The 15,850-nt window shown below is 35.3% G+C and overlaps 2 protein-coding genes across 3 annotated transcripts; both read left to right on the top strand.

The window, feature by feature from the left end:
• The first annotated feature begins 5,096 nt into the window (after positions 1 to 5,096).
• Positions 5,097 to 8,457, top strand: LOC144572537 (uncharacterized). 2 transcript variants are annotated; one of them, XM_078322142.1, is made up of 2 exons: positions 5,097 to 5,281; positions 5,707 to 8,457. In XM_078322142.1, the coding sequence occupies exon 2, from the start codon at positions 5,707 to 5,709 to the stop codon at positions 8,203 to 8,205; it is 2,499 nt and encodes an 832-aa protein (XP_078178268.1). In that variant the 5' UTR covers positions 5,097 to 5,281; the 3' UTR covers positions 8,206 to 8,457. The 2 variants fall into 2 exon arrangements, with proteins under 2 accessions (XP_078178268.1, XP_078178267.1); XM_078322141.1 differs by lacking the exon at positions 5,097 to 5,281 and adding an exon at positions 5,316 to 5,432 and having other exon boundaries at positions 5,514 to 8,457.
• A 1,813-nt stretch (positions 8,458 to 10,270) lies between these two features.
• On the top strand, positions 10,271 to 12,811 carry LOC144572622 (uncharacterized). Its single transcript, XM_078322269.1, has 4 exons — positions 10,271 to 10,363; positions 10,741 to 11,785; positions 11,892 to 12,061; positions 12,359 to 12,811. Exons 1-4 carry the CDS (start codon positions 10,319 to 10,321, stop codon positions 12,626 to 12,628), a joined length of 1,530 nt encoding a protein of 509 aa, XP_078178395.1. The 5' UTR covers positions 10,271 to 10,318; the 3' UTR covers positions 12,629 to 12,811.
• The last annotated feature ends 3,039 nt before the right edge of the window (positions 12,812 to 15,850 follow it).

Below are 15,850 nucleotides of genomic sequence, written 5' to 3'. Positions count from 1 at the left end.
ATCTTGTTCACCAGTATTTTCCAAATTTTACGATTTGTGACGCAAATACATTATTTTAAAAAAAAATTAAACTGTTTATAGTTCTATTTTAATTTAAACCTTTAGTTACTTAGTAATAACAAAAAAAATAACACAAGTAACTAATAATTACAAGTAATTCAAAGCACAAATATTGGAAAATATTTTGTACAAATATTTAATAGTAAATATCGTGGCCATTTTTATTAATACCCAAAAAATAAAACTTAATTTTAAAAATAACCATTAGTTCTGTTTTTTTTTTCAAAAATAACCCAACCGCGAGGCCCAGAATATTAGCAAACCGCCAGAACTACGGGCGGTCTCCCTGGGGACCAAACCCCCCCCCCCCCCCCCCCCCCCCATCCACGGGTGGTCTCCTCTTTTCTTTCTTTTATTTTTTTTATTTTTTTATTTTTTAGAGATCTGAGTATTTTGATTTAAATAATTTTGTGAAGAAATTTTTTTTTTGTCTAGAGTGTATGCCAAAAAAAAAAGACATTTGATAAATTTATGAAGTGATGTCGTAACTCTTTATAACTTTGATTTTATTTGTCAGTTAGATATCACAAGTCTAGTATGTATATATGTATATATCTCAGTTAGATATCACAAGTCTTTATAATTTTGAATAAAAGCCAAGTCCTTCATTAGTGTTATATTTAGACTTGTGATATTTAACTGACAAATAAAATCAAAGTTATAAAGAGTTACGACATCACTTCATAAATTTATTAAATGTCTTAATTTTTTGGCATACACTCTAAACAATAAAATTTTTTCTTCACAAAATTATTTAAATCAAAATACTCAGATCTCTAAAAAAAAAGAAAAGAAAAGAAAAGAGAAGACTGCCCGTGGAGGGGGGGGGGGGGGGGTTTGGTCCCCAGGGAGACCGCCCGTAGTTCTGGCGGTTTGTTAATATTCTGGGCCGCCCGTGGGCCTGGCGGTTGGGTTATTTTTGAAAAAAAAACAGAACTGATGGTTATTTTTAAAATTAAGTTTTATTTTTTGGTTATTAATAAAAATGGCCGTAAATATCGTGAAATGTGTTGAATAATAAATATTGTTTATTTTTCATTTTCTTGATCTTGTGCAAAGTATGTTCCAAATTTTTCGATTTGCGACACGAATGAATTACTTAAGAAATAAATAAAATCAACTGTGTATATTTTCTAATTGAGTTTAAATCTTGAATTACCAAGTACCATCAAAACTTATAATCATAATCAACTGAAAGCGCAAATATTGCATCCATTCTTTTCGTATTAATAATTTTAGCACCCATGTCTTAGATGTCTACAATGATGAATTCACATCCTCTCCAATACCTGATAAGGGAATCTTTTACAATTACTAGATCTGAACCGTACTTTTTAACTTGGCACGAATCTCAAAGCCCAAAAATGGGGCCCCCTACAGTGACCCGAATCCCAAGCCGGTTGAGATTTAATCTGAAACCGTAAAGTAAGTGATCCTCTGCAATAATTGTGCAATACCTGAGAGGATACGGGTTCTACAATGATAAGCTCTTGTTTGTAGCGGACCAACACCAAAAGGAGCTCTAAAAAGTAGAAAGACATTATTGGTTGCTCCACTTTGCTAATGAAAAGCAATTGTCAGTACAAGTGTAGCTTTAGGCTTTAGCGTTGCAAATAAACTAAAATCAATTAGGTTTTGATACAGTCAGCTAGAGCTAGTCATATAATTGCCTCCTTTATCTAGGGTATGAAATCCGTGTAGACGTGTAGTGGCTCACTGAGTCGGCAGCAGAATGATTCATTACATAATGAACAGTCCAATTGCGAATGAGATCTGGTTTTGTGGCATCGATATCATATTAGTTCAATCACTTCAGGAACCCGTATCCTCTCAGGTATTGCACAATTATTGCAGAGGATGACTTACTTAACGGTTTGAGATTAAATCTCAACCGGCTTGGGATTCGGGTCACTGTAGGGGGCCCCATTTTTGGGCTTTGAGATTCGTGCCAAGTAAAAAAGTACGGTTCAGATCTAGTAATTGTAAAAGATTCCCTTATCAGGTATTGGAGAGGATATATTTTCTCACTTCAGTGGACCTAATATCCATTTTTTTTTTGGTTAAAGAGGCCGAATCCCGAACCTAATGTCCATTGACTTCAGCCAAGCCATCACTTCGATTGTGATCTCATGCATCTTGAATTGTGTGGTTCAACATGCAAGTCTTTTGGTAATGCTACATGTTTTAGTCAATACTTAGAAGCAGGCTTCCGTTTCGCAAATAAAATAAAATCGAAACGAAATTAATGGTAAGTTACTATAAATATTTCAATTTGATATCATTTTCAATGTTTGTAAGTGAAGTGGAATTGATTAAAAAAGTGTTAAATCTAACAAATTTGATGATTTAATCTTACAACAGTTTTAAAGGTACTTAAACTTTATTTAATCTATGATTAAAAAAAAGACATTATTTCATCTTAAAATACTTTAATACATTCTAATCTGATACAATAAAACATATGAAATATTATGAAGATATATACTAGTATCGATATCTATATCCGCGATTTATTATTTATATTTGTAAGTTATTATTGAATGTAATGTTATTATTATTTATGTTGAGTGATTGTTATTCACATTAATCACTTTACTATAAAGTATGAACTATTTATCCTGTTAAATTAGACAATCACGCTTTCTACGTTGAAAACGTCAAAAAATGTTTTACCAATCAAATCAAAAGAATGTGTGTCGCTGCATTCAGTGGCGTTGCCATAATTTTCGAGTAGGAAAAATAAATTATTATTATTATATTAATTATTATTATGATTTTATTTAAATTATTAAACTATAAAATATTATTAAATAATTTTCATTGAAAACACAATCGGTAATTGACCATGAATTAAAATCGAGAAAATCGATATAAATCAACCGAATTAGATTGAAAACTTGATTTTTTTTGAAAAATTATTAAGATAAAAAATTAATATAAAATATTGAAGTATTAAATTTTACTTTGAAGCATAGGTCACAAGATTCTTCTATTAAAATTCAGCCCATTTTGAATAGTTAAATCTAATAAAAATAATTTAATGCATTACATTAAATTTCAATATATTACTTCGTAAAACATTTTAGTCTATACCTTTCAAAAAAAAGAAAAAAGAAGAAGGTTTATTGAGGTCCCACTATCATACTATTTTTAATCACCTTCCTCTTGTCGGTATATTTCAAATTAGATTGATGAAAAACTACTAAATTTGTAACGACTCGGCCAATTTTACTAATCGAGAGCTTTGACTCAGTCAGCAGTAAGCAAAACTTCCAGGGGTAGGCAAAACCCAAATTCAAACCAACTATATACGAATTTGGTACCATATTCCAAATTTCAGGGGTAGGTGACTGCCTACCCCTAGTAGATATAGCTAGCTCCGCCACTGTCTGCATTCTGTGTACATATTCTCATAAATGATGGATAACCGAATAGTAAAATAGTCGAGTAGCGAGTGGTTAAATATATACTAGTACTTCATCATATCATCATATTTTGAAGCATTTAAATCATCATTATTTTGATTCTAGGACATAATAATTTTTGAAAGTTATGAATTGGTTTGTAGTAAGATATTACAGTTTTTAAGCAAGCAAAGTCGAAAAAAGGGAGTCGCCAAATAATGTAACTTAGTGAAATTTATTTGAAAGAGGAGAAAAAAAATATCAGTGGCTGCACAAATAACAAAGTTCTGAAACATTTGGGTCATAAACTCATAATTATGGTTGTTGGTTTGTTCTTTTACCATCTGTTGCTGGGCTCACAATCGAGCTCGCAACATCGATGTCTACAAAGGCTCTTATCATCTATATCTGAAGCATCACACGCAGCATACATACCCCACTTAACTAAAAGTTAATAAAATGTTCTTGCTCTATTGGACTGATGTGGCAAGCTCTTAAACAACAACTACATGCCATTAATATTATTCTTAATTGATCCAAGTCAATGACCACACCACACCACCCTTTTTTTTCGTTTTTTGCTTTTACTTGAGACATATTTTGCTTTTTACACTCACTAGTAAATAAAACGGAGAGTACGGAGAAATGTTATAGTGGGCAATTCCTTCTCCTCTACAATCCTCCTATGAAATAGTCTTTACAATTTTTAGTTTACTATAATATGTTTTGTTGCGTTACATAGTTATTAATAACTAATTTTTTAGAAGACCGAGTTCTGCACAAAATATATCAAGTTCTTTTCAACAATGATTATTTCGATAAAATTGACTTTTACATCATATTAATTTTTATTGTGGCATTAAAACTAAATTAAATATATTTGAGGACAATAGATTTTTGGGGTCTAAAGAACCTCTAACTAGGGATGTCAACATGTACAATAAAAGTGGAAACATTTTTGTAACCATACATGTTACAAGTTGTCATTATTCGTATTTATTCTTACCAGCTACAAATTATTTTATCAGTATTCTACTCTCGTAATAGTACTCTCATCTATTATGGTTGTTGGATAACGAAATGGTAGTGAGTAAATAACATGTAATGATAATATAATAATATTTTTAATATTTACTAAATAAAATATTAAAACACATTCTTTTCACACATAATATATATGTATTTCAAAGGTCAAAACTTTAATGGAATTTGCTATAATTTATTTACGTGTTTTAATGGTTAATCATGTGTAACACAACTATCAAAAGTAGTTGGATGATAGACATTCATTGCTCATTAATATATATAATTTTATTTTAATTATCCGATTAGATAATTGGTACGAAATATGCTTTATCCGTACCCGTTTAGATAACTACAAAAAACTTTACTCATACTAATACCTGATAAGTTTAAATAAAAAAATCTTATTCATATCTCTCTTATCGAATATGATACAATAAAAGAGTGCGATTAACACTGCTACCTCTAGCCAAGTTATTGGAGATCTAAATTGTAGAATGCTCGATTCTTGAGCAAACGGTTCTAGAGGAGTTAAAATGCTCATTCACTCTCCAGAGGAGTCTATAGACTATAGTGGAGCAAAGCGCCAAAGCCAAAGAGAGATGTTGGGTCATTTAATGCGCTCGTGAGAGAGGCAGCGAGAGGTTGACCCCCATAGTTAATGCAATGATATTCAGCATTTAATTTTCTTTTACGGGTAGCTGGTTTAGAGAGAGAGAGAGAGAGAGAGAGAGTGGCATCTAGGCGAAATTTGGGAATCTGGGTTTCAGTTCTCTCTTCAATCACCCGCAAAGGTCCGACCTTTGCCTCACTTCTGATCTCTTTCAGTGGATGATTTCGGTTGGGTAATCTGTTGTTGGCTATGGACTTAGTCCTTTCTATTTTTAGTTCTTTGATTTGAAACCGCTGGGAGGGACTATTGTTTGTGATTCGTATCGAGAAAAGGTTCAATTTCTACACTTTTTCTCCTGTTGTGCTCTTTGTTCCGCTTTAATTTGAGCTGCGCTCCTTAATCTTTCTTCTCAGTTTAGAATATCTGCTCTACATTTTGAATCTCCTTTTTCCCATCCCTATACCTCCAAAAGCGAAAGCTCTCACACCTACACTTAAAAAGCCCCGAATTTCAGAGTTTTTAAAACAAAACCCAAAAAAAAAAATTGTTCGCATTTGCTTCCTTCTAGTTTTTCGACCCCAAACGAGAATCACTGTTTCCATACAGATGCATCTCTCACTCTGGAAACCCCTGTCCCATTGTGCATCTCTCCTGCTCGACAGAAAGCCAGACTATGAGCCGCACAGCCGCCGGCCATCAATAATCCGGCGTGTGCAAGAAACCCAGCTCTGTGAAGCACTAGAAGAGGCATCTGAAGATGGGTGTCTCTCCAAATACCAAGCTATCGACACTGATCCTAGCCAGGACCCTGCAATGGGCCCTGCTGTAAGCCGTTCGCGGTCCCTTGCCCGTCTCCAGGCCCAAAAGGACTTCCTACAGTCAATAGCACTGCTTGCGGATCGAATCTTCCATACACCAGGATCCATACCGGGCATGGAAGAAGCCCTTGAGAAATTCCTCACAATATACCCGAAATACCACTCGTCAGACCAAATTGACAAGCTCCGCTCAGAGGAATACTCCCACCTCTCTGACGAGGCCAAGGTATGCCTTGACTATTGCGGCTTTGGCCTCTTCTCCTATATACAAAGTTTTGAAAATTTTGAATCCACCTCCTTTACACACAGAGAAATAACCACTGCAAATTTAAACAACCATGCTCTGTATGGTGGGCCCGAGGTGGGAACAGTCGAGCACGATATTAAAACCCGCATAATGGACTTTTTAAACATGCCTGAAAATGAATACGGGTTGGTTTTCACTGTAAGCCGGGGCTCTGCTTTCAAACTATTGGCCGAGTGCTACCCTTTTCAGACCAATAAGAAATTGTTGACCATGTTTGACCACGAGAGCCAATCAGTGAACTGGATGGGTCAATGTGCAAAGGATAAAGGGGCCAAGGTTTGTAGTGCAAATTTCAAATGGCCGACTCTTCGACTTTGTTCAACTGAATTAAGGAAAACAATTGTCACGCAAAAAAGGAGGAAGAAGGACCAGAAAACGGGTCTGTTTGTGTTTCCTGCGCAGTCCAGGGTTACTGGTGCAAAATACTCATATCAATGGATGGCATTGGCACAACAGAATAATTGGCATGTGCTATTGGATGCAGGTGCTCTTGGCCCGAAAGATATGGATTCCTTGGGGTTGTCTTTGTTTAGGCCAGATTTTATCATTACCTCATTTTATCGGGTTTTTGGGTCAGACCCAACTGGATTTGGGTGCTTGCTGATTAAGAAATCGGTTATTGGGTGTTTGCAGAGCCTAAATGGTTGTGCTGGGTCAGGTATGGTAAGACTTGTTCCTGTCTTTCCCCAGTATCTGAGTGACTCAGTGGATGGTCTTGATGCATTGGTTGAGCTTGAGGAAGAAGCCCCAATGGCAAATGGACATGAATCTGGGTTGATACCGGAACAAAAGTGTGGGTCCCAGTTGCCAGCTTTCTCAGGTGCATACACCTCATCTCAGGTGAGAGAGGTATTTGAATCTGATATTAGCACTGCCCGTGACAGCTGCTCTGACAAGGATGGTGCCGGCATGAATTTTGAGGAAACTGAGAGTATATCCATGGGTGAGGTGATGCGGAGCCCCGTTTTCAGTGAAGACGGGTCGTCAGAAAGCTCATTTTGGGTTGATTTGGGCCCAAGCCCGAACCGGTCTGAGACAGACCATTCAGGTCAGTTGCCTAAACCCAAATTAGGGTCTCCCTTCTCTCCTTCATGGCTTACAAAGAAGAAAAATGGTAAGGTGTCAAAAAGCCCACTGTATGATGGCCATGTAGTATCTTTTGATGAAGCAGTGTTGTCAGTTTCGCATGATTTAGACCGTGTGGTTGGAAACAAGGCCAATGGTACCACTAATTCTAATTTTGAACAACTCGGTGAAATTCAAGAAGAGGAAGAATTTCAACTTCAAACTCAGGGTTCTTTAGTCAAGGAGAGTGCGATAAGAAGAGAAAATGAAGGGGATTTCAGGTTACTGGGTCGGCGAGAGATGGGACCCGCTCCTAGGGCTTCATTTAACCTAGAAGAGGAGGTATTCTTCTCAGGGCGTATGATGGATGGTCGTGATGATGTCATGAGCGAGGATTTTGATGGCCTGGATGAATCAGGCCGGAGAGAGCCTGAGATTGTTTGTCGGCACATTGACCACGTTGACTTGATGGGTCTCAACTGTACCACTCTTCGGTTGCGGTACCTGATCAATTGGCTTGTTACCTCACTCTTGCAATTGCGGATTGATGGTGATGACCCGCTTGTGTGCATCTATGGCCCAAAAATCAAGTATGAGAGAGGGGCTTCTGTGGCATTTAATGTTAAAAATTGTTGCAGTGGTTCAAACGGGTCATTTGTCAAACCTGAAACAGTTTTGAGGTTGGCAGAGAAGAGTGGTATTTCTTTGGGGATAGGGTTTCTCAACCATATAAAGACCATGGACCACACGTCAAATAGTAAAAGTGTGATCATGCGGATTGAAGTTGTCACTGCCACGTTAGGGTTTCTGACAAACTTTGAGGATGTGTATTGCATGTGGGCTTTTGTGGCCAAGTTTCTACAACCTTCCTTCATGGAAAGTGAGGTGACGCTCTCGGCAATTTCAGAAGGTTAGGGAAAAAGTAGCGTGTTAGGGTTTTGTTTTAGTTGTTCATTCTTGTCATGGTTGTATTAGTTTGGGTTATTGTGTAGAGTTTTGGAGAGTATATGGAGTCCGATGGTTGCAATGCGAGCTTCTTTCTGTTTTATTGTCTGTATAAAGGGGCTCTTTGGGAAGATAATATGAGATCTGGTTTATAAGTTCTGTAGAGGTGTATTGACTAAATTTTCTATCATTTTTTGGGCTTTGTTTTCTGTAATCAGTAAACTTAGCTTGTGTTGCTTTTGGTTCTTTTCAGCATTTGATTTTGATGTTTTTTTTTTCCTGATACTAGCTTCCTTAATTAGTCTAATATATACGGGCCGAATTTCGTTTCAAGTGCAGCTGTTGGTAAGTATACTAATTATTAATAAATTAATGTTATAGCAATATAATCGGATTAATTATTAGTGTACGTAGAAAGTGTATAGACATAACTACACTATCATATCACTATAGATCCTCTTCGATTTTCTTCACATTTGTAGAAGGTCAAGTCAAGCCAATTGGATTCCCGTTTTTACCCATATACTTTTAAGACTCTGGTTTACATTGCCGTGAAAGGTTCGGACACTAAAGAAAGCAAGCAGTCTAAAATCAGACAATGTACATAAGGCCATTAAAGAAAGCAAGTAGTCCGCATAATGGGTTTTTCAAAACGTGCGTACCAGTAGCTTACCGGCAGCGGTAAGAGGTGGTGAGAGGTATCAGCTGGATGTTCCAGTTCAATACGGTACCAAGTACTTTCTTGAGAGCAGCTAGCTGTTCAGGTAACATACCGGTCTAGCATACCACCTATACCTACTTGGCCCTTTTTTTTTCCCTTTCCTTCCTTACATGTCAAAATGCTGATCAGGTCTGGTGTGTATTAATCTAAAAATAAATATATACAACCATCTAAATAAACTAAAAGATACAAATTCAATTGAGATTGAGAGGAAAAGGGAGGTCACTTGGCCTCCCTCTAGGTCTCTTCATAAAAAAAAATCTTTTTAACTTTCTTATATATACTACCACTATTGCTGCTGCTGCAAAAATATTTTGTTTTAGAAGTCTTGTTGCCAGAAAAAGCCAAAATCAATAAGAGACCTCACCATTCTATTCAGATTCTTCAAATTACATTTCATAGTAAAGAATGCTGAGAGTTTTTCGCATTGAATGGGCTCAAAAATTTGCACTTCAGATATGAAAATTAGGAGGTCATTCTCTTCTATGTTCTTGGAGGAAACAAATTCTTTCCATCCAATTGAAGCATCATTTTCTCGAATAACATAGTTATCTGAAGTTCCACAAATTTATCTACATATCATCTCTAAAGGTTTGTGAAAAAAAATATTTAAATATTTTTGCATTTATTCTCTATATATATTACAAGTCATGAAATGTCAAAATTGCCGAAAGTTTAACATTTTTTTTTAATGTCCTAACAACGGAAGACCTCTCTATCTTCAGCATAACATTGTTGTCACGAAAGTGTCGTTCTGGCATAATTTTCTGCTTCAGCCACGTGTGACAGTTTGGGGCCTACCACTTGAAAGTGGTACCCAACTGCCTGTCAATACTAATTCGGATCGGACTATGGACGAGCCTGTGGGCTCAACCGCCATCCTAATTTCAGGTTATACAAAGGCGGTTGCAGCGTCTTAAAAAATGATTATAACTTCCTTGATCAAAAGATATTAAGATACTCATATACTTTCCTTCCAGGCAGTAAATATTCGAATTGCTTTGGTGGGGCCAATTAACCTTCCAGAAATTAATGTACTTGTCTATTTTCTGTTGTTGTTTATAAAATGTCTATTCATCCGGCCGAAAATTGCAGAACGAATCGTGGAGAAAAATATCGACCAAATTATATACGGTAATATTATTAATTGAAGTAGCTTTGTAAAATTAGCAGCGAGCACGATATTTTTGCCCTCCAGGCAACAGTACTAATTATCAGCTTAATTCGAGCTTTCTATATTTTTATCTGTTTACAAATTTAGAGGCTGATAGGGTAATAGAGGTGCGACGGTGCTTTCAATAGAGAAGCGTACGGTGCCACCTGCAGACTGCTTGCAACTCCAGTTGCACATATTTCTCGAAAATGAACTTTCTGAAAGAGATGACGGGTTTTTACATGCACAGCGTGGTAAGTTCTTTGTTCACCTCGTTCGGGTAATGCCAAAATTTACTAAACTTTCGGCGAGGTGTGAATTATTTGATATATTTTATCATGTCCGTTTTCTCCTTTTTCATATAAAATTTTGTAGTTCCTTTTGTTCCTCTAACTCATAATTTTCTTGCCGAAATATTGTTTTTTTAATCTTGCAACAACAAATTTTCTTACTTGGACTTAGACGAAGAAGTCAAGAACTGGACAAACGTTAACGAAAAAGTTAAATAATACTAGGGTATCTCAACAAATTGGAACTCATGAAATTCTTTTCATTCGGTACAGCACCTTTTTGTGAGCCCTTCATTGCTTTGTCAATTTTTCTTCTCATATTTTCTTTATACACCCTACAGTGTTTGCCAGAGAAAGCCACAAAGCGTTTCAAAAATTTTGTTGGCAAAAATCTCAAGTTCAAATGTTCAAGTGGTGATGTATGGCACGTTGGGCTTATCAGGTCGGGTGGCAAACTTGTACTTGAGCCCGGCTGGAATAATTTTGCTGGTTCTAATAATGTATTACAGAATGATATTTTGCTTTTCCAATTGGTGGGCGGAACCACATTTGAAGTGCGGATCTTCAACTCTGGGGTGGAAAAATGTGATGATTTTGAAAGTGAAGCGGATGATGACGAGGTTCAAGAAGGCATCATGTCTCCATATAGTTCCAAGATTAATGGTATAAGTGCCAAACCTCATTCAAGAAAGAGATCGAGGAGTCAAAATCATAATTCCTTTCCTTTGAGGAAGCAGCTTAAAAAGAGCGATTGCGGTTCCCATTTCCAAGAAAAAGAAAAAACAGCATGCAAAGAGGCGCACAAAGTTCCCTCAGAAGAGAGAGAAGAATGCCTTGAAAGCGAGGGCAAATATGAAATCTCTCTTCCTGTGAAGAACATGAACAGACAGGAAGAGGAAACACTAGAAGAAGCAAGAAACAGTGGCTTGCTCGCAATTGAGCACCAAGTTAATCTCGGAAGAAAATTGGCACTCCCGGAAAATGGTACAAGTGAAACAATGACCCTGCCTAAGATAAATGGTGCCAAACATCATTCAAGAAAGAGATCGAGGAGTCAAAATCATAATTCCCTTCCTTTGAGGAAGCGGCTTAAAAAGAGCGATCGCAGTTCCCTTTGCCAAGAAAAAGAAAAAACAGCATGCAAAGAGGCGCATAAACTTCTCTCAGAAGAGAAAGAGGAATTCCTTGAAAGCGAGGGCAAATATGAAATCTCTCCTCCTGTGAAAAACATGAATAGACAGGAAAAGGAAACACTAGAAGAAGCAAGAAACAATGGCTTACTGGTAAATGAGCACCAAGCTAACCTTGGAAGAAATTTGGGACTCCTGGAAAATGCCCCAAGTGAAACAATGACCGTTACTAAGAAACATTCAAGTCAAAACCAGAGTACACCTCTTTCCATTTCAAAATTTAGAACAGTTTTTTCATCTTTAAAACCGTTTTTTTTTGTGTGTGTGTGTTTTAAATACTAATGTTTGAAACTACAATACAGTTAATTGTGGTGTGCCGCTTGATTATGTCATCAGTGGCACACGGCGTTTGCAAGCAATGAGTGATGAACAAAAGGCAAGAGCTAACTGTTTGGCACTTGAAATTCAAGCCGGCAATCCAGCTTTTCTACATATTTTAAAATACACCCATCTGCACAAAAGGCCTAGCATAGTAAGTTTATTTTTTATTTTTGTATATATGTCAGGTCATTTTTTATATTGGCAACAGGCGAAAATCAATACTTATGAAATAAACTGTTCATGAAAAATATACATTGCCAGAATGCCAGAAATTTAATTTGCATAGATTAATTAGCCTGAAATTTATAGTACTGTTGAAATTTAATTTGCCAGAAATTCAAACTTGAGCATTGAATACCAACCATGAATTGCAATTGGTATAAGTAGTTTAGATACAGGGAATTAGTTCTAATATAAACTTCCTTTTGTGGTGCTAATTTTAAATCAGACTGTACCAAAAGAATTCTCGGCTGCGCATCTCCAGGAGGTAAACCAAACATTTATACTCCGTCGGAAGGAGAACGAAAGCACTTGGCCTGTCAATTATTTCTTCAGGCAAAACCGTGAAGGCAGCATTGAAGGCAGATCTTTATTAAAGTTCATTAAAGAAAATAATCTGAAGAAAGGTGACATTTGCATATTCGAACTGACTATAATAGCAAATCATATTACATTTGTCGTTCATATCTCTCAAGCAACTTTTGAGTCGGGATTATAGACCGGTCTACATTAATTGGCGCATAATGACAGATTGTTCAATCTATCCTTATGTTTGAAAATGCTAATACTTATTTTTCTTTTAATATTTTACTATTTTACTTTTCCTTTTTCGGGCTGCATTTTACTGATATCGTGATCAGTGTGCTGATAGAGAATGGTTAATGTGAAAATTAAGGTCGGATTGGCATGTGTATATTTTTTTTGCCTCCCATATTGGAAAGAGGACAATCAATCTTACCTTTTTAAGAATGAGTTGATACACTTCCTCTACTACTAGCAGAATACCCGTTCCTTGTGGAATCCGTATACTCCCAGGTACCTGACTCAAACAAATTACAAACTCAGATTAATCTCAGCCGGGCCAAAATTAATCAGGAATATATAAAAGAAATGACAAGAATTCAAATATATATCGATCAATCAATCAATTAAGCATAAAACAGATATTTGAAAAAAGGATAAAATACAAATTCATAACAAGCAGTGGGCACATATAAAATACAGAATATAATGGACGACAATTCAATATAATTCAGAAAATTAATTTAAATAAGAAGTGATTTTTTTTAATTGTTATATTATCTAAATTAGGGTTTTAATCACAGAAAGATGCCTATGTTTCCAAAACATCAATAAACCAGCCTTTTCACTTCAGTAACATGGTGCAGTACAGTATTGTACCGGTATCTATGATTTGAGACGAGTTGTACTAAAACCAGCTTTCCTTATAATAAATGCCCTTACTAATTTCCTATAAAAAAATTTATACAGAGGTGATATTAAATAGAGGAGGGTTGAAATGTCTTCAATTTTTATGCCTCAATCATTCCTTTATTTTTAAAAACTTTAATAACTTAAAATTTAAAACTTAAAAGTCAAAATAAAACCATTGGATATGATCTACATCATTTTATCTATACACGTGCAAAATTTATGACATTTCAACTTTGTTTTGATTGTCATCAAGAACTTGTAAAAACGTACTAATATGAATAATTTCTAGACGTTGATTTTTCAATTTATTAATTCACTTAAAATCAAGGTTCTAAATAGCGTTTATCGCGTCATAGCGGGAAGCCGAAAAAAAAAGCTATAGCGAATAGCGTCGCTATAGCGAAAGCTATGCCACATAACGTTTTTTTATTTTTATAAAAATTATATCATATATTTGTACTAAATATCAACATTATATAAGTCTCATAGAATAATAAATAACATCAAATTGATTAAAAAATTATAGTATTCATATTGAACCAATACAAAGTCCAAATTGCGACTCAAAATATCCATAGTATTATTAATATCATAAACTATCAATCTTTTTCTATTCAAAATATATTTAGCATCATGACATAATCTATCTTTTTTCTATTTAAATTTCAAAATAACCTAGACATCATGGCATAATTAATTATCTTAATCTATTCAAAATATTCAAACTACCATATAGTAAGTATCATTTTGTTACTTCAAGAAATATCTTAATATATTTAATTTGAGCCTTTATTTAAAGCCCATATAAATTAAAAAAAAAAAAAACAGCTCATGTTGCATAGCGCGCTGTAGCTTCCTTATTTGATCTCATTTAATAATTAATAATTTTTTTATTAAAATAATAATTAATAATTTAATATAAAGCTTAGTATGTCAATTATAAAAAAAAAATCACGGTTAAAATTCAATCTGAGCCTTTATTTAAAGCCCATATAAATTGAAAAGAAAAAAAAAACAGCATGTTGCATAGCGGGCGCTATTTGCGCTACACGCTATGCGCTATAGCGGACCGCTATTACCGCTATAGCGTCTGTAGCTCAAATAGCGTGTTTTAATTGTATAGCTTAGCGTTTTGGGTCCAAAAACGCTATAGCGCCGCTATAACGGCGCTATAGCGCGCTATTTAGAACACTGCTTAAAATACAAAATTGAAATGTGATAATTTTTATGATTACATAGACAAAATAACATAAATCACAACTAATAATTTTATTTTAACGTTTATATTTTTTACATTTTGATTTATTAATATTTTAAAAATAGAGATATAATGGAGGCACACAAACTAAAGACATTTAAACCCTCATTGAAATAGGGGTCATGTTTTGGAAAATATATCTTAGCATATATAGCCCATATTTTTATATGAATGCTTATCAAAATAGATATCTAAACATTACTACACAAACTAACGCATTTTCTCATTTCTGCACGGTGAGAACTACAAATCATATCTCTATTTTGTTAAGCAAAGTACTTACTCATAACCCCATATATACCTACAAATCATATCTACAATTGAGGTTCTCTGGCCGTCTCAAGCAAACCCAAATGGACCATAATCCAAACAATGAACCTGCATAACCCCATAGCTAACCACCACAATTGGGGCTCTCATCCTGTGGAACGCTATCCTCTGTGGAGCTTTTAATCTGGTCTGTTCGTTTTGATCGGACGGACCAGATCAGATCTCAAAATTTGGATCCCCTCTGATCTGGTCCATCCGATCAAAACGAACGGATCAGATTAAAAGCTCCGCAGAGGATACTCTCCCCTCATCCCGTTTCACTCAACTCCAAAAACAATTATGATAGTGTGATACCCAAAACCACATCTCCATTATAACCACCCTATCAGTCTAAACAAAACCTAGGAATTGAAATCCCGAATGGTCCCAACCCATATGACCTGTGATCAGGAGCGGATTCAAAATTTTCATTTATTAATCGGATTGAAATAGATAATCAAATTCAAACTCATTAACTTATCAAATATAATACTATATTGGCATATATAACCTACTTTTATAATACAATAGAAACATACAAAAAATAAAAATAAATTGCAAAATCTTCTCATCTGACTCATCTTAGCACCCATCTCTCTGACTTTTTGTCTTGCTCTCTGACTCCAGCGAGCCAAAACGAGAGTTGCTCACGGGAATTTCTTGCAAGATCATAGAAGTTTAAATAAAGCATATAAGTTTAAAAAAAAAAGGAAAAAGAGACGAAAGAAATTTAACCAAAATTAATCGATACTTTGTTAAGGGCTGCAAGGAACTTGTTATTTTTATAAGTCTTTTTTCCTTTTTTTCAAAGCGATGCGGAGAAGCGGAGCGAAATTCTCTAGCGAAACGGGGGCAGCAGGGTTGGGTAGATGGCTTCAATTTAATTTTTTCCTAAACCAGAGTTGGACACTGTTTTGGGCCAAAAATAGGCACACATTG

Source organism: Carex rostrata, chromosome 20 (genome assembly GCF_964058835.1).
Source record: "Carex rostrata chromosome 20, lpCarRost1.2, whole genome shotgun sequence".
Taxonomy (NCBI): domain Eukaryota; kingdom Viridiplantae; phylum Streptophyta; class Magnoliopsida; order Poales; family Cyperaceae; genus Carex; species Carex rostrata.
This window is presented reverse-complemented; position numbering and strand designations above follow the sequence as displayed.